The sequence below is a fragment of the Leucoraja erinacea genome, chromosome 31 (genome assembly GCF_028641065.1).
Source record: "Leucoraja erinacea ecotype New England chromosome 31, Leri_hhj_1, whole genome shotgun sequence".
NCBI classification, from domain to species: Eukaryota; Metazoa; Chordata; class Chondrichthyes; order Rajiformes; family Rajidae; genus Leucoraja; species Leucoraja erinaceus.
Window position 1 is genome coordinate 15,624,814 of NC_073407.1, and position 19,770 is coordinate 15,644,583.

The 19,770-nt window shown below is 40.7% G+C and overlaps 1 protein-coding gene across 1 annotated transcript in view; it reads left to right on the forward strand.

Moving 5' to 3' along the window:
* Positions 1-13,321, forward strand: part of gpr107 (G protein-coupled receptor 107) — a 47,830-nt gene extending 34,509 nt beyond the window's left edge. Inside the window, exons 15-17 of the mRNA XM_055660082.1 lie at positions 5,928-5,977; positions 8,912-8,995; positions 13,196-13,321. Coding sequence (XP_055516057.1) covers positions 5,928-5,977; positions 8,912-8,995; positions 13,196-13,321 — 260 coding nt within the window. The remainder of the gene's footprint in view (positions 1-5,927; positions 5,978-8,911; positions 8,996-13,195) is intronic.
* Positions 13,322-19,770: the final 6,449 nt, after the last annotated feature.

Here is a 19,770-nt window from a genome sequence, read left to right on the forward strand (position 1 = left end):
GACTCATCAGCCCACTTTGTCTGTGCCGATTATGATGCTAGGTGAAACTAATCTCTACTGCCTGCATGTGATCTATATCCCTCCACAGAAAAATAATTAGTGATGGCAATTGTTCATCTGTAGAGAGAAGTTTTAGACAGATGCAGATAAAATGGAATTAACTTGTTAAGAATGGAATATTAATGCAGTATTTTTTATCTGAAACCTGTATCTTTCAATTGGAGTAAGAAGCAGTAAATCAAAGTGCCAGGTCTGCAGGGAACTGTCATTGTATGTGGTGGGTCAATGAAAACAAGAAAGCTCTTTTGTTTAACAAAAGTTGAAACAAATCTGAAATTGAGGGGTAATAACAGAATTTTATCGAAAAGAGACAGTTTAATCTTAACACACATCAAAATATCCTTTGGGTAATTGAAGCTCCTGTTAGATGTAGAAGTGTTGCCCATGAAATTGATGCTTTGCTTTTCAGTTTTCAGATTCACTCAGCTCTGTAATTTGAGGCTACATTTTTTGTTTTTTGAAATAATTAGTTTAAATTATTTGTGTGCAAAGAGCTACAGCAATAGCTTCATGAATCCTATTGCCAGGAAGACCTTTTGTGACCAGAGCACTTGTAAATACTGACACAATATTGTAATTACTTGCAGATGATCATTAATTTTTTTTAAAAACACAGAGTGCTGGAGAAACTCAGTGGGTCAGGCAGCAACTGCGGGGAACATGGGTAGGTGGCATTTTGGGTCGGGATTCTTATTCAGACTTGGAAAATGGGTCTCGATACGAGATATCACCCATTCCTTCTCTCCAGAGATGCTGCCTGTCCCTCTGAGTTACTCCATTATTTTGTGTCTATCTTCAGAGACATACTGCCTGACCCACCTACTTTGGCATTTTCAGCAAGTCTTGAGAATATCAAATATTTTTTAATTCAGATCCTATGTTTTTTAGAGGCTCTGTTGATATAGAAATAGGTAGCAGCTAATATATTTATTGCTTTTCTACTGTTGGATAGAGATTCTCTTCCAGACCTTCCATCCGATCATTATACGTTGCCCGAGGAAAAACATCGCAGGTCAATACAAAAGGACATATTTGTATTCCGTTGCCAAGATGTTCGCAGACTGAGATAATATTGTTCTTGCGGTAGAATCCATCTGGGGTCAATTCTCCTTTCTCTTCGTCTTGGTTGCTGGATGATCCTGTTTAATAAATCTAACTCTCAACTTAACTTAGACATTGTTTTGTGATAGTTTATTGGAAGGAGGAAAAGCAAAGAAGATTTGCATTCTGTAACAAGAGTATTTCCTGAAAAACTTGCATGGACATGGTGCTGAGCATAAATGCTGCCTGTGCCCATCAGACTGCAGGACAGTTTACATTTATTGTCGTCACATGTACTGAGGTACAGTGAAAAACACTGTTTTGCATGCTATTCAAATAGTTCAGATGCACCATATATAGACCATATATCAGTTCAAACTCCATTACAATAGATCGAGCAAAGGGGACAATACCGAGTGCAGACTATAGTTCTCAGCATTGTATTCCTTAGAGAATGTCCACTGACCTCAAGAGGCACAGGTGACTCAAACAGTTCCCTAGCTAATGGAGGGACTGTTCAGAAGCCTGATATTGGATGGGAAGACGCTGTTTCTGAGCCTGGTAGTGCGGACTTTAAAGCTTCTGTGCCTTCCACCGGATGGGAGCAGGGAAAGAAGGAATTACCAGGGTGGGTCTTGTCTTTGATTATGTTGTCTGCTTTTTCAAGGCAGTGTGTGGTGTAGATGGAGTCAATGGTGGGTAGTTTGATCTATGTGATGACCTGGGCTACATCTACAACTCTGCAATTTCATGTGGTCATGGGCAGAGCTGTTCCCAAACCAAGCTGTGATTCAAACTGACAATACGCTTTCTGTGGTGCATCTGTAGATGTTTATAAGAGTCATTGGAGACATGCCGCATTTGTTCATTCTTGTCAGGAAATAGAGCTATAGATAGTGCCCTCTTGGCCGTCGCATTAATGTTATTGGGCCACGACAGCTCATTGGTAATATTAACACCGAAGAACATGAAGTTCTCAATCATTTCCACATCTACACCATTGATGCTGATTAAGGCATGGTCTCCACCATGCCTCCTGATAATGGTTTAAATTTGCATCAAAACTGACAACTATTTCTACATTTCTTTTAAAACTACTTATTTCTCCCGCCCCCCCCCTCCCCTGACATCAGTCTGAAGAAGGGTCTTGACCCGAAACGTCGCCCATTCCTTCTCTCCAGAGATGCTGCCTCACCCACTGAGTTATTCCAGTCTATCAACTATTTCTACAGTTTGGCAGCAGCCTGTAGTTATTTTATTTTCTCTACATTTGCCTAATGATGCTTTGGCAAATATGATTAATCATTTAAAATTAATTAAATTACCTTATTTAAAAACCAAAGCAAACATAACAATCTGGAGAGACCATTATGCTGGGAGTCAATGCAGTAAAGACATTCTGTGTTAAAATAATATTAATCGATTAAAATTAAAATAAACTGCAGGTGCTGGAAATCTGAAATAAAAACATAAAATGCTGCCAATAACGCAGCAGGTCATCTGCGGGAAGATGAAGAGTTAATGTTTCTGATTGTAGACCCCTTGTCAGAACTTGGAAGAAGATGGTAAACCTATTACGCAATGGTAAACGTGCTGGGTCCACTATTTCCACGCTGCTGCATCCTTCCATTTACAATTGTACATTTTCCTTTCCATCACCTTCTAGCTTAGGAGCACCCTGAGTGTCAAGACAGCGAGCGAGGAAAGAGCTTCTTGAATTATTAAGGGAAGATATCATGGAAGTTGAGGAGTTGGGTTAATTTCCAAACTCCTTTTGGAATCCTGTTAGGGGTGGCACAGTGGTGCGGCTGGTAGAGTCGCTGCCTCGCAGCACCAGAGACCTGGGATCAATCCGGACCTCAGTTGCTGTCATCGGAGTTTGCACATTCTCCCTGGACGTCATGGGTTTTCTATGGGTGCTCCTATTTCTTCCCATGTCCCAAAGACTTGGAGATTTGTATGTTAATTGGCCTGTGTAAATTGCTCCTAGTGTCTAGGAAGGGGATGAGAAAGTGTGAAAACATTGAACTAGTGTTACCATGTGATCAATGGTCGATGTGGTCTTGGTGGGGCTAAAGGGTCTACATCCATGCTATATCTCTAAACTAAACCAAATCAATGCTGAAAATATTAAGGTTTTGTTTGGTAAAGCACTGGTCAAGGAAAATGCACTTGAAAAAGAGGAATTTGCTCAGGTTTGTCGAATTGTTTTACAGTTCTTTTAACGAGTTGCTTCAGACATAGTGAACAGAATGGCTTCCTCCTGTGCTGTGTTACTCTGGGCTGTTACTACGAAGAATGCTTCCCTGCCTGTTTTTTTGCGCTTGTCCAGACTAATCTCCTGAAGCTGACAGCACACGTTGTGTGAAGCTGTGCTGGCAACAACTACTTTCTATACCTGTGTGTGAGACTAAATAGTGGCATCAACGTGAGCTCTGCACATTGAACACGCACTTTACAAGCGAAAAGAGCAGGTTTGCTGCCTGCTGTTAGGGGATTTGTTTCACTAACAACATGGAGAGAAAGGCTGTGCATAGGTTGATCAGACAATACATCTGAATACATACATTATCGAACACCTCCAGTTGAAATCATCTTTAGAGACTCTGAAAAGCTGGTGGCATGTTATTTTGTGGTGAAATTGAATTTAAATTGTCAGCATAGGAATCTCATGATTTCTCTCTGTGGCAGGACCCAAACAAACAGAATTGAGCAGCTATTAATAGTTAATGCTGGAACATTCTGTTTAAAGGTCTGTTATCTGTGCCACACAGCTGCCCAGAGAACAGCTCAGCATGAATCTTCAGTACAAACAATGTGAAGAGGCTAAGCACCTGCTGAGTCGTAACGTACAAACCGGCCTGTCAAACAGCCACATTCACAGGTTTGCCATCTGCATAACAGAGGCAGAGAAGCTCGGCCTCGAGGGCAGTTTGTGTATTTTCTTGTGAATCCCTCATTGCTGCCTGGAGAAACATTGTATTTCTCACCTGCTTTTCTGTTTGTGAAAGTGAACCAGGAGAAGCAAGAAACGGCAGCAGTTTCTTGGTGTCAAAATTGCAGATGCTGCAATTTTGACACCAAGAAACTGCAGGCACTGGAATCTAAATTCTGACGATGGGTGCCATCCCGAAGGTCATCTGTCCATTCCCTCCACAGATGCTGCCTGACCTGCTGAGCACCTCCAGCAACTTGTGTTTTGCTCAGAGCTCCAGGAGCATGTTTCCATTACCAGTACCAAACTTTGCATCAGTTAGCTTTCAGTTCAATGATACATTCAGTTATAGGTCATTAGTTTGGTCAGTTAGATTCCAGCATCTGCAGTCTTTTATGCCTCCCAAGTCAATTCCGTCAGTTATTTCAAGACTTCACCAGCCATATTCCCTATTGGGATGCAAGCATGGAGATTAGATGGAGGCACATGGAGCCACAGATACTGGAATCTTGAGCAAAACACAAAATGCTGGAGAAACTCAGTGGGTCAGGCAGCATCTGTGGAGGGAATAGCCAGACAATGTTACAAGTTGGGGCCCTTTTTCAGATTTAAATAGGGTCCCAGCCTGAGATGCCATCTAATCATTCCGTATATAGATGATGCCTTTATCACTGAGCTAAATCTATGCTGAAAATATTGAAGATTTGCTTGGTGAAGTACTGGTCAAACGGAATACACTTGAAAAAGAGGAATTCCTTCGCATTTTGTTATGTTTGACAATAAACGCATCTGAATCATGTTGAAATCAAGACATCATGCAACATTCTGTTTTAGAATACACAACAGTACAGCACAAAACAAGTCATTCGGGTCCACAATGTCTGTGCTGTACATATGATGCAAGGCCATCTCTTAACTAGCTGCACACAATCCGCTTCCTCCATTCCCTGCATATCCATATACCTATCCAAATGTATTGATATCAGCCACCAACCCTGGCAGAGTGTTCCAGGCACTCACCATCCTCTGTGTTTATATTTTAAAAAAGCTGCCCTGCAGAACTCTCATAAACTTTGCCACTCTCTCCTTAAAGTTATGCAGTCTAGTATTTGATATTTCCATTCTGGGATAAAAAGTTCTGACTTTTTTATGCCTCCCATAATTGTATATACTTCTATCAGGTCTTCCCATAACCTCTGGGGAGTTCCAGAGAAAATGATTCAAGTCTGTACAACCTCTTCCTAGAGCTAATGCCCCCTTGAACAAGTCATCATTCTGGTAGACTTCTGCACTCTTTCCACCCATCTGCACACATTTCAACACATCCGTACAATTTCATTACAGGATTGAAATAAGGGATTATCATTAATTCTTCCTTAATTCCTCTATACTTTAGGGTTGAATATTTAGGAAGCGATTTCATTATATCCAGTGCTTTATTTTTGGGGAGGTGCGTGCCAGTATGGAGTATTGGCACCACTGGAAGGTTTAAAAACTAAATGTTACATTTATTTGGATTTTTATTAATACAAAAATTTTATTAAACATAAAAAATTAAATTCATTAATTAAATTAGGCTGTCAGGCCCTCAAATAGGGTCCATGATGATCCGTCATGGATATCAACAGTAAGGAATGATATACATAGCAGCACCTTTTCGTCAACAGAAGGAAACGCTGCTTATATTGGTGCATCTTGTGTTATCAGTCTTTTCATTGATTTTTTTTCATTGAGAGGAATTGAGTGGCCAGCAAGAAGAACTATCCATGTAAGGAGATGTGAACCAGCAAAATATACTCATACATTTTGTCCCTTAATTTGCCAGTATAGGATATTGTACTTTGACTTTCACTTGCATTCTGTTAATTTTTCTCTCTTTTATTTTTTCTAGCTGCAATTAACTTGGCAAAACTAAAGCTCTTCAGACATTACTATGTCATGGTAAGTGCTTAGCTTACTTGATTCTGGTTAGGCTGAACAAAAGTAATTGAATCAGAATAAGCATTCAGTAGAGCAGATGCCATTATCTTGCTGTCTTCTGGTCACTGACTGGAGGGTAATCAGTGTAATACAGCCAAGGTACTGCTACATTTTGAAATGAGGAACTGCAGATGCTGTTTTACACAAGAGAACACTAAGTGATGGAGTAACTCGGGCAGCATCTTTGGAGGACATAGATGTCGTTTCGAATCGGGATCCTTCTTCAAACTGACTCAAAACATCATCTATCCATGTTCTTTAGAGATGCTGCTGATCTGCTGAGTTACTCCAGCACTTTGTAACCTTTTGCTGCTATATTTTTGGGGCATGTTGGGGTAACTGTGATTCCAGAGATTGGTTCAGGTAGATAACAGATTAGAGAGAGTTGATTTGGGCCAAATGGTCTGGGGTGGTCTGAGGAAAGTGGAGATGGCTGCTTTTCTGGATAGATGGAGAGAGAGAGAGCATTTATGGATAATGCTTTTTTGACCGAAAGAGAGCACGCTTCCCAGCTTATGTGTTGGAAGCTGATTCACAACTTGTACTGTGTTGAGAAGGAAAGCAGTGAGTGGGATCCATGTATGGCAATTTTAGTCACAATTTTAGTTATGAGCAATGTTACTGATTTCTACTTGTATTTATGTTGCTTTTTTGAGCTGCCTCCCAATTAGGAAAGACATTTTGTTTGCCTATGCCAGCTGTTTACAGAGATACAATGCGGAAATTTAATTGAAGATGCACAGCACAATGTGACCGAGAATGCTAAGAAATATGGAAATACAAGGAACTGCAGCAAACCAAAATGCTGGAAGAACTCAATGGGTCAGACAGTATCTTTAGGGTTGCTTTTATGTTGTCACAGTTTTGAGTTGTGATGCTTGTTCATACTGAAGCTAAGAAATGTGACATGGAAGGAATAAAATCCAAAAGAGAAGGTGAGGGATCATTTTCATTGTTGATGATTGGAGATGATCTTATTGAAGATCTAATGGAGCTGTTCATAACAGAAGAATTCCATTAAGGAGAAGAAATTCCATCATCTGATGAATTAATAGGTGACACTATAGCAAAAGATTATGACACAAGCTGAAAGAGCATAGGAATTAATTGGGATTTTTTCTTAAACGTATAGCAAAATTATTAAATGCTAGAGGACTGAAGAAAGTAGAATTCTGAATATATGTTGAAAAAGTGAAATAAGTACGTGGGAATGTGACGGAGTGTATACCATGTTCATTGAGGCAGCACAGCTATGAGAAGCTGTAAACTTTGATGAATCCACACTGTGAAACCGATTCTTCTGCTCCCCTTGGCCAGAATGTTTAGGTTTAATATTATCACATGTACTATCCAAACAGATCAAGTATAAGATACATACCTGGAGATACAATTAATTTAAACCCAAATAAAATAGACAGAACAAAAGGGAAGATACAAAGTGCAGAATCTAGTTCTCAGTGCATCAGTTTCCTGGACAAAATTCAATGTCCCCATTGGGGTAGAAGTGAATTAGACAGTACCCTAGCTTATGAAGGGACCATTCAAAAGCCTGATAACAGAGGGAAGAAGCTGCTCCTGAGTCTGGTGGTGAACGCTTTCATGCTTGATGGAAAAAGAGTAGGAATGACGGGGGTGGGACGAGGCTTTGCTTATGTTGGCTGCTTTTCAAGGCAGCGTAAAGTGCAGGATGGACTCAATGGTCAGAGGTCTTGTCTGTATGATGGTTATATCCACAACTCTGCAAATTCTTGTAGTCTTGGGCAGAGCTGTTCCCAAACCATGCTGTGATGCAACCTGATAGTATGCTTTCTAGGGTACATCTTTAGAAGCTTGTAAAAGTATCTGGAGATATGCCCAATTTCTTCAGTGTTCTCATAAAGTAGAAGCATTGGTGTGCCTTTTTGGCTGTGGCATCAATGTGGTTGGTCCATGACAGACCTTACTTACAGTGGCTGAAATCAGCACAGTTTCAAATTATTGAATCATTTTAAAATCCTTTTATGATTAAAATCTGAGTCAAGATAACTGAGCAAAAATTTCATGCAGAAACATTAAGTTCATCATCTGCTCATATCATAACTTGCACCTGTACCAGTGTATTTTGTCAAACGTTTGTTTTCTGAATCAAGATCACACGCGTTTAGCTTTGTCTTTAGTTGATTACTTTTGGATCATTAAAATAATCCCACGACAAAATGTACAATGATTTGAGTGGTGAAATTGTGCCCAAAAAAACTTAAAAAAGAAGAGGAACGTGTATGGTATTACTAGAAGGTCTACTACTGCTGCTACTACTACTATTACTACTATTACTAGTACTATTACTACTGTCATTCTATGTAATCACGACTCATCCTATATTTCAAAGTCCACTTTTCACCTGATTCCCTTAATGCACAAAAGGCTTTAAATATTGGTCTTGAATTTATTCACCATATAACTGAATCTGGTCTAAATAATTCAGATATATATAGCTCACTCAAAACTAGATTTCATCTCTGTCCAAAATCTGTTCATAATTCTGCTTTCTTCAGAGTTGTATTGTTCAATAACTGCAAAATCATTCTCATTTATTCCATTGACCTTTTGATGTGGGTAATAATATTTACCTGAAGAAGGTTTGAAGAAGGGTTTCGGCCCGAAACGTCGCCTATTATTATCCATAGATGCTGCTGCACCCGCTGAGTTTCTCCAGCAATTTTGTGTACCTAATAATATTTACCCTTCTGGATCACCTCTCATCCTTTGAAATTTCAAGGAATGTGACACATTTACTCAAGCTAATAAAGCTATTTTTACTCCAATGGCACTCAATCAATTATATGGGTTGCAATATACATTTGATTTGACTGTTGACTGTTCTAAAATGCTAATTTTGTTTCTTCTCTGTTTCAGATTGTGTGTTATATTTACTTCACACGAATCATTGCAATCTTGATCAAAATCATCGTACCCTTCCAATGGAAATGGCTATACCAGGTAAACCAACTTAATAGTCTATCTATTGCCACAAACAAACAAGTTGGTTTCCATCAGGTGAAATGGTCCAGCGGAAGGGTCAGGACCCGAAACATTGGATGTCCATTTCCCTCCACAAATGCAGCCCGACCTACTGAGTTACTCCGGCAATTTGTTATTACAGATTCCAGCATCTGCAGTCTTTTAAGTCCGTTACGTCAGTTATTTCAAAACTTCGCCAGCCACATTCCCTGATGAGATACAAGCGAGGAGATTGGTTGGAAACACAAGGAACCACAGATGCTGGAATCTGGAGCAAAACACAAAATGCTGGAGAAACTCAATGGGTCAGGCAGCATCAGTGGAGGAAATAGCCAGATGATGCTACAAGTTGGGGCCCTTCTTCAGATTTAAAAAGGGTCCCAACCTGAGATGCCATCTAATCATTCTCTCCACATGTGATGCCTGTTTCACCAGCACTTTGTGCTTTGAGTAGAGATAAGTTACATGGAGAAATTGGCTACTGCAACTCTTAATCAATTAATCCAAATGTAATGGACTTGAATTGCTCTTTGGGATATCTATACTCTGAACTGAAGAACCATGGTTACATAAAAATCTTGCAACGGAATTTGTTCTGAGTAATCTTCTCCAGAATCATTTTGGGGGGGGGGGGGGGGGGGGGGGCAATGTCCATAAAATGTTATTGCAGTCTTTTAACTTATTTTATGCACGTGAAATGCATTCAAGCAAGAGATGTTTTGGTTGGCAAGCAGGGCAGGGCAAAGAAGCTGATGCCATAAATGATGGAATGTGGACATTGTCCCATGTCATCGTGGGCATAGAGGCCAAAAGCCAGTCTCAGGATGGTTTCCTTCAGCAACCTGCATTTGTGAGCCCTGGGAAATGGTAATTTAAATGCTGGAATTCATACAACAAGTAACAGTGGAAATAAAATAGCCACTTTAAACCATCAAACAAACAAAACATACATCCTGGCATTTGGTTTTTATCAAACTGAAATTCCCAGAGCTTGCTGAAATGCAATTTTCTACCTGAATGAATATTATTTGTTTCTGCGTGTTTGGTAATTATCTAAGTCGAAGCTTGCCCACCCTCTGCTAGAATTTCCCATTCACTTTTTTAATTAACTTTGTGTTGTTGCAGATCTTGCTACTATTCCGTTGTGTCCTTCACCTTGAATGAATATTTGTTTTAAAAAGGCAGCCCCACAAGTGAGGCTGTGCAGGACTGCATTCTAGCATCATGTTCACAGACAATGTTACATTTCTGGATTGAAAGAGATGGGGAAAGGGTGAGGACCTATAGCCTTGTGGCTTAGTTGCAGAAGAGCAATGATATTTAGCCCACATTTGTTCATTCTTCCAGGTAGAACCATTAGTGTTTAAGAAGGAACTGCAGATGCTGGAAAATCGAAGGTAGACAAAAATGCTGGAGAAACTCAGCGGGTGAGGCAGCATCTATGGAGCGAAGGAAATAGGCAACGTTTCGAGCTGAAACCCAAATTGTCCAAAGGCGTTTCTATTCCATTAGTATGTGCATGAGCCTATCTGCTTCTTGAACATTCTGTACATTTATGGTTTCAGTGTTAAATTGGCCTTTTTCCCACTAGTTTGTAAGCAACTATTCAGTTTTGCTCTTTCCATAATGTTTGGTACTTAGAAACATAGAAAATAGGTGCAGGAGTAGGCCATTCGGCCTTTCGAGCCTGCACCGCCATTCAATATATCATGGCTGATCATCCAACTCAGTATCCTGCACCTGCCTTCTCTCCATACCCCCTGATCCCTTTAGCCACAAGGGCCACATCTAACTCCCTCTTAAATATAGCCAATGAACTGGCCTCAACTACCTTCTGTGGCAGAAAATTCCAGAGATTCACCACTCTCTGTGTGAAAAATGTTTTTCTCATCTCGATCCTAAAAGATTTCCCCTTTATCCTTAAACTGTGACCCCTTGTTCTGGGCTTCCCCAACATCGGGAACAATCTTCCTGCATCTAGCCTGTCCAACCCCTTAAGAATAATACGTTGTATAATACAAGATGACCTTTCAAGCACTTCCTTTCCAATGCTGAAAAGGCTAAGTTTAATTTTGAACCTATGTTAGAGTTGAGGGGATTTCTTCCGAGAACAGTGCTTGAATGTCACTCGTGTGTTTCATTGACTAAAGTGGATGCTACATTCAAGGTCAAAAAGCATTACACATAATAGCTAAAGATGCTGGAAATGCTCAGTAGATCTGGCAGTGTCTATGCAGAGCAACTTGGTTAATCTCAGATCAATGTCTTTGCTTCAGAAAGACAACAATATTTAAAGTGGTAGAGACGAGGAGGAGTTGAGAAAACAATGGTATGACTGTGATGGGGTGGAGACAACAGGAGATTGAATGACACAAATGGTGGTTAGAACTGAAAGAGGGGCAGTGAGGGTTCGCTAATTGCAGCTATACTGCCTGTGGCAGTGCAAACAGAATATGAATGAGAACAATGTAAAACCTGAAAGTAAAACTATGTTTTAAGAATTGTGATTGACAAACAGTTGCTGCTAAGCTGAAGTGCTGGAAATACTCTTGCAAACTGGGAAAGCAGGTTGTCAGAAATTGTTGAATTCAATGTGAAGTCGTGAGGTCTGCCAGAAGATTCGGTGTTGTTCCTTGAGCATAACCTGGTGGACTTGGAAAAGTGCAATGTGCCGAAGACACAGTGTTCAGAATGAGGTGGAGATTTAACTTGACAGGCAGCTGGAAGCTCAGGATGACTAATATTAGAACAGAATAGAATAGGAACATCAGTAGGCCGTGGCTCAAGCCTGCACGGCCATTGCTGGCATGTTTTCAGAGATTCTCTCCAATGATTTTGATCTTACCCATGTTATTTTTAGTATTATAAAATGTTTCCTTTTAACCCACAACTATGGTTTATCACAGACCCAGGTTGTAAATGGCTTTTCGACAGGGTATCTTTTTGACATTTAAGTTAGCTTCTCCAGTGATTCTGTGACCTGTCTGTACGTTGCTCAGCCGCATAGATCACCATGTTTAACTACACACATATTTCCAATTCTGGTGCAGTTCCTGAGATAATCCTCATTGTTACTTTAATGTTGTGGCCGAGATAACAAAGTTGAAAGAGAGCGCATTTAACATCAGTCCGACTGCAACAGGGAGAAATGTTCAGTCAGGATTGATAAAACATAGAACAGGACAGCACAGGAACAGGCCCATCGGCCCACATTATTCATGCCAAACATGACGCAAAGATAAAGTACTTTATCGTGCCTCCACCACTCCAGCAGGTAATAGGTATTCACCACACTCTGGGTTTAAAAACAAAAGTGTGTATTTGCCCTATTCATCATAAAGCTCTGCCCAATAGCCTTTGACATTTCCACCCTAGGGAAAAGGGTTCTGACTCTTTACCCTTTCTATGCCCCTCATTATTGCAGTCCTACTTTCTATACACTGGGTTTTTACTGTGATGGATGGCTTGGGCAGCATGGAAGTCAGTTATGTTGGGCTCCACTAGAAAAATTGCTCAACACCTTTCATTGCATTATATTGCATTTGAAGAATGGTCACCACTGAATGTTCTCTGGTAAATCCAGAAATAGTCCTTCAGGGAAGAAATAGGGGAACTTTGATAATAATATAATTATGCGTAAAAGAAAGATAATGTAATAGTAAGCTAACCTTTAAAAGCTGCTATTTGGCAATTTGGTAAATTACTCATGCATTCAAATGACCGTACGTTTGTTCAGGAAATATCTATATTGATAATTTAACTTAATTTACATGATATTATGAAATAGGTTAATTTGGAGAGATTGTCCGTGAATGATTGCTTCATTTTGCCCCATGTACTTAATTTGCTACGGGCAATGTGTTCCGAATAATGTTGAATTTAATGTTCCCTTTTTAATCAGCTTACAAAATGATTTTGCCTTAAACCAAGTTATAAGATCATCCAACAATGACAGAGTCTAGCACTGTGCTTTGCTGGGCCGTTGACCCTTGTGTTATTGTCTCACCTGCGGTAGTGGCTTCTGAGCTCCTGGTCTTTCTTTGAATCCTCGTTGTTTACTTAATTGCACATGTCTGTATTCAGAACACAAACATGAACAAAAATCTTCAGGTGGCCAACAATACAATCACAGATCCAAAATCCATAGAACTGTTCTCTAATTATCACTCTTAATTTAAGTTTCTAGATGAACTGGCCACTCTCGTATTTTTTTGTTTGACGGGCTACAAGTTCCGACCGGCTTCAGATAATCCCTACCTTCAGCTATCTCAGAATGAGGAGGACGTGGAGATGGATGAAGTGTAAGTACTTCCAATTTGGCTTTTATCTTCAACTAAAACATTTTGAATATATGTTCATGTAATTTTGTGCTCAGTAAATGCACCAGGACCACAGCCAAAATTGATCATACTGCATTCTAGACTATAACTTCTGAAGTGAGGGAGAAAAATGGGAGTGAACGAGGCAAGATTGTATTTTCTTATGTTGTAGTTCCAAATATCACAAAACGAAAATTCATTAATAAAGGAATCACGAGCATTGCCATTGGACCTCCAAAACAAACATGACAGTTCTTGTGGAAAAGGGTCTAAAATGGAAGCTGCCTTAGCCGATTGCAACAAACAGAAAGTAATAAAAGTCCCTCAGATTCTGCCATACATTTTTTAAATAGAGGCCAATCAGGGATGGGGAGTGAAAATGTTTCAATCTTTCACTTGATTCCAAAGAGTGACCACAAATTTTCTTGTGCACTTCCTCAACTACAGTGGAGGAGTGGGTCGTGACTATGTACAAAAGAAAATATAGAGATTAATAATTTTCACCCCACGATTTTCCTCTTTTTGTTGGACAGTATGGGAGGTTATTCTTGATACTGGACTAGTAAGGAACTACCAGAAAACTGTCCACGACAGCTGATGTAACTGGTGGCTCAGTTGTCATGTTCAATGCCCCACAAAATAATTACCAGGTGCCTTTTTCCGCCTCTTAGCTTACTTTGAAATTGATGCTTATTATCTTTGTTCACGGGGTGTGGTACTGGCATCATTAATAATATTCATGTATCATATAGTTCCTACTCAGGGATCCTGTGTCAATCTGATGAAGTATAAATTACAATTTAACATGTCATTCCTTCTTCCTGAGGAATCCACAATCTTAGTGGTTTGTATCTAGTAAGAGTTACCAGGCAAAGCAGAAATTAATGTGTTCTGAATATATGTCTGATGTAGAGGTCACAGGGAGAAAGATCAAGACATGGGCGGCAAGGTGGCGCAATGGTAGAGTTGCTGCCTTACAGCACATGCAACGCCAGCGACCTGGGTTCGATCCTGACTACGGGTGCTATCTGTACAGAGTTTGTACGTTCTCCTCGTGACCGCGTGGGTTTTCTCTTATCTTTGGTTTCCTCCCACACTCCAAAGACATACAGGTTTGTAGGTTAATTGGTTTGGTGTACGTGTAAATTGTCCCAGTGTGTGTAGGGTAATGTTAATGTGTGGCAGATCGCTGGTCGGTGTGGACTCGGTAGGCCGAACGACCTGTATCTCTAAACTAAACCAAACAAAATCTGATAGATTTTTAAAAAACAATTGATAAGCATATTATTTTATTTTATAAAGAATATGTCATTCAAACTGTAAGTAAAATTATCCCATTAATAAACAAGCAGCTTCAATATTTTGTATACCTTCTAATGTCAAATGGGATATCATAACAACATGCATCAAAATTTGCAAACGAGTCAGATATTAAGGTGGATTACTGATAGTTTGAATGCAGAGATTGAAGCACCGTCTTGAAGGAAGGAGGGGATTAAGAGAGAATTACAGAATTTAGGGTTTTAGCACTATTGGTGGAATAACTAAATTCTGGAATAATCAAGAATCTTGACTTTTGAATGTGCTGATAGTTTGGAGGGTTGTCTGACAATCATTTTCAGAGATAGGGATTCGAGAGGCCTGGAGTGTTTTGATAACCTAGGTGACGATTTTAAAATCAAGACATTCCTAAATCAGGAGCCAGTGTGTGTCAGCAGGATCAGAGGTAGATGGAGAACAGAGGTCTGGCATGAGTCTAGACTTGGGCGTGAATTTTAGATGATTCATATGGGCCTGTCCCACTGAGGCGATTTTTCAGGCGACTGCCAGCGACTTTCTTATTTCTTGGTTCTTGGTTTCTTGGTCCTCCAAAATATTCCAAATGGAATTTAAACTGGAGGTGATGAAGGGAGGGCTTAAGCCAGAAAGGGTTATTGGGAAGAAAGAGCTACTACAAAATTTAGTTGCATCTGGTTGGGTAACTATAGTTGGGTGGAGATTATTCCATGCTCTAATTGTGCGGGGGAAGAACAAATTGCTGTATACATCTGTCTTTGTAGCCTGGATCACAAATTGGATCGAATGCCTTCGTCTGCTCCTAATTGGTTTGGGTTTGTTGTAGGTCTTGTAGTCGATGTCGAACCGTCTGTCTTGGAGAGGGTTCCACCCCAGAGAATTCAGAAGTTTGGTGACATTCGCTTCTCTCTCATAGGTGTTAGTAACAAATCGAGCTGCCTGTCTTTGGACACGTTCGATGGAATAAATGTTTTTATTTGTGTATAGGTCCCATGCTGCAACTGCGTAGTCCAAATGAGGTCTAACGAGGGTGAAGTATAGCTTCTCCTTGACAGAAGTTGAACAATTATGAAAGTTGCACCTCAGAAAGTTTAGGAGTCAAGTCATAGCAGGTCGCTGAAAAACCAGTGACTGGAACGGCGACTGTCAGAGTGGAACACACACACACACACACACACACACACACACACACACACACACACACACACACACACACACACACACACACACACACACACACACACACACACACACACACACACACACACACACACACACACACACACACACACACACACACGCACACACACACACACACACACACACCTTTCCTTTACCAGCCAGTTATGCAGGCGGGGGATAGGGCAAGCGGGGGAGCGCTGTCTGAGTGAAATTCACATGGTGCAAAGCCAATGTGATACAGACGCACACCAGGATGAACAAGAAGGTTGACGCTGTAATTAAGACGGTGAAAGCACAGTGTATGGGAAGGGCACTTAAGTCCTTTAAAAGAGGGGGGGGGGGGAGAAGGGGGAGACGGGTGTGGAGGAATGGAGACAACTTTTAAGAAGCCAGAGATACATGGCTGTGAAGCTCGGCGGACATTAACGTTACCGGTCGGTTAACCTTGGTTAAACTACTGTTTACGTTTGCTTTCCCCAGTGAGCCAATGAAATTCACCGGTCAGCACCGGTGACAACCTATGACAACCTACGACCTCCTGGCAACCCACTACCACTGCACGTGCGTCACGAGAATTCTCGCTACTCTCTATGGTTTCAAAATTCTGGTCGCCAGAATGAAGCCACGACTAGTTACACGAATGCGGGAACTACTCACCACCATTCAGGTGACACCCCGGCAACCTCCGGCGAACTTGTGGCGACCTCATAGTCTCCTGTAGTCGCCTAAAAAGTTGCGTAAGTGGGACAGTCCCGTTAATGTCCGGAGGGTGGCAGAAGTGTCGGCCGCTCAGGGGTGTGTTGAAATTGTCAAGTCGGAACAAAGGTTTCAATGAGGTCAGCACAAGCCGTGAAAAAAACAATAAAGGAGTTATTGCTTTCACTGAAATAAAGCTTTCTCTCTTAGTAAGGGACACAAAATATGATGTAGTTTATTGAATTAACTTTGAGCAAAATGTTTGAGAAAACACAAAATTTGACCAAATGCTCCCAAACGAATACATGCTACAGTGCAGCCACTTAATACATAAAGAATTGGTCATTGGTTGATCTTCTTTTTCTTATTGAGTCCACATCACAAGATTAGAAATTGTTCAGCCAGAGCTGAACACACTTCTCGGCATCTGCATACAATGGCGTCTTGTGCTTCTTGTGCGTGGTGGTGGAAAGATTGGTGGAAACAGGGCTGTGACGTGAATGCTCTTTCCTTGACCCCAAATTGACGAATTGCATGATTAAACACAGCTCTCTTCACAACGCACATTATTTTCCAGGATTCAAGATTCGTGACATCCAGAAATCTATTTGACCATTTTAGCAGAAGCTCTCAATCTTACATTATTTTGTTATGCAACAAACGTACTGACACTGCTGATTCCGTTAAATTGAAGAAGTGGAGGCTTTGGTGAGGGTGCAAAGGAGGTTTGCCAGAATGCTGCCTGGATCAGAGGGTTTCAGCCAGGAGAGGTTAGATAGACTTGGATTGTTTTCTCTGGAACATCAAAGGCTAAGGGCAGACATTATATAAGATTATGACAGGAATAGATGGGTAGACAGTCAGAACCTTTATCCCAGGGTGGAAATGTCAAACACTAGTGGGCATATCTATACGGTGAGAGGGACAAGTTTCATGGAGATGAGCAAGGCATATTTTCAGAGGGGTGGGGCCTGGAATGCACTGCGAGGAGTGGTGGGGGAGGCAGGTACGATTAAGATGCTATTTGAGAGGCACATGGAGCTGTACGTAATAGAAGTATTTGGGTCAGGTGCAGGTAGGCGAGATCAGTTTAACGTTCGACACAAACATTGTGGGCTGAAGGGCCCGTTCCTGTGCTATACTGTTCTGTGTTTTCTATGTTCCATAAATTGAGTTGTCTGGGTAGAGAAACATTGCTGAACATGCAACGTGTTAATTGTGCATTGTTGCTCAATAGGATCTGCTCTAACATTTTTTTTTTCTGAATGTGTCCATAAGTTCATTTTATGGAGTAATTTAGTTAATGTAGGTGGGCAAAGCTGAAATATCGACTCGTGGGCTAAATTGCAGGGTTTTTCTCGCTGGAATGTAAATCATCTTCAATTTGCCTGTTGCACAACCTTTATGTTGTAAGTGGTTTGGGGCTCATGCTGAATTATTCCGTGATTGTAAAATAATAAATTGCTGAGAAAACACAGCACTTTGAACAGAATCCAAAAGCGATAAAGTGAACCATATTTGGAGGTTCTTCATCTTGTAGTTTTAAAAATGGAAATGCTGCTTTTCCAACTTTGACATATTCTGATGACCACATATTTCATTTTTCTCATCTCCAAAGTTGTGCAGTTTGCTAACTCTTGTACAGCTTAGACAGGCAATCAACTGGTAAGGTTGATGAATAATGATTTGATCGAAACTGAAACGTCACATCACTTGATGCATTGCATGATTTAACCTCATAGTCTTGTGAAAATATAGAAACATAGAAAATAGGTGCAGGAGTAGGCCATTCGGCCCTTCGAGCCTGCACTGCCATTATATGATCATGGCTGATCATCCAACTCGGTATCCTGTACCTGCCTTCTCTCCATACCCCCCTGATCCCTTTAGCCACAAGAGCCACATCTAAATATAGCCAATGAACTGGCCTCAACTACATTCTGTGGCAGAGAGGCCAGTTCATTGGCTATATTAAAGAGGGAGAAAATAGCAGAAAATGTTTATGATTATCACATGTGAACCAAGAATCCAGAAAGCAGCAACTGTTATCTCCTGAGAATCATGAGAAAATATTTTCCTCTTGTTTTCAGCAACTATGCAAGGTTTTCAATGATTGGAAAATCCCTTAATCTATTGAAAAACCCTGCTTTGACATACAAGAGTTTAAAATTAATTACTCATATCGGCCAATTAAAGCACACATTGGCACGGGTGGCACAGCTGGTAGAGCTGCTGCCGCACAGCACCAGAGACGCAGGTTGGCTGTGTGGAGTTTGCATGTCCCCCCTCTGACCCTGTGGGTTTTCTCCAGTATAGAAACATAGAAAATAGATGCAGGAGTAGGCCATTCGGCCCTTCGAGCCTGTACCGCCATTCAATATGATCATGGCTGATCATCCAACTCAGTATCCTGTACCTGCTTTCTCTCCATACCTTCTGTTCCCTTTAGCCACAAGGGCCACATCTAACCAGTTGATCTGAACATCTAGCCAGTTCATTGGCTTAAATATAGCCAATGAACTGGCCTCAACTACCTTCTGTGGCAGAGAATTCCAGAGATTCACCACTCTCTGTGTGAAAAATGTTTTCCTCATCTCGGTCCTAAAAGATTTCCCCCTTATCCTTAAACTGTGACCCCTTGTTCTGGACTTCCCCAACATCGGGAACAGTCTTCCTGCATCTAGCCTGTCCAACCCCTTAAGAATTTTGTAAGTTTCTATAAGATCCCATAAAGATTTGTGGGTTTGTAGATTAATTGGCTGCTGTACATTTTCCCGAGTATGTGGGGAGTGGATAAGAAAGTGTGATAACATAGTGCTATTGTGATTGGATTGGATTGGATAGTGTGATGGTTGGCATGGACTGGGTAGGCTGAAGGGCCCGTTTCCAAGCTGTATCTCCAAACAAGAAAATGTTGGAAGTTCATCACAGAGGAATGAGTTAATACTTCAGTTGCATCCTCTTGTCAGAGTGGGCTCCAGAAGTTTTTGATATTTGATTCTGATTGCCTTATTTATTTCAGTAAATGCTGTTTTTCTTTATTTTCTTCAGTAGTAACAAGTGTAATTTGCTTCTCATTATCTGTACTTTGCATGATGTGGTGATATATTTATTCACAGATTATAAAACAATGCTCAGCAGAGACAAATGTGTGATATTCCCACCTGCTTGTTTGGAGAGAGCAATATTCACTCAGTTTTCTTTTTCAACATGGCACCAATTTTTATTTTCACACGATTTGATTTAGCTCCTGTGATCTCA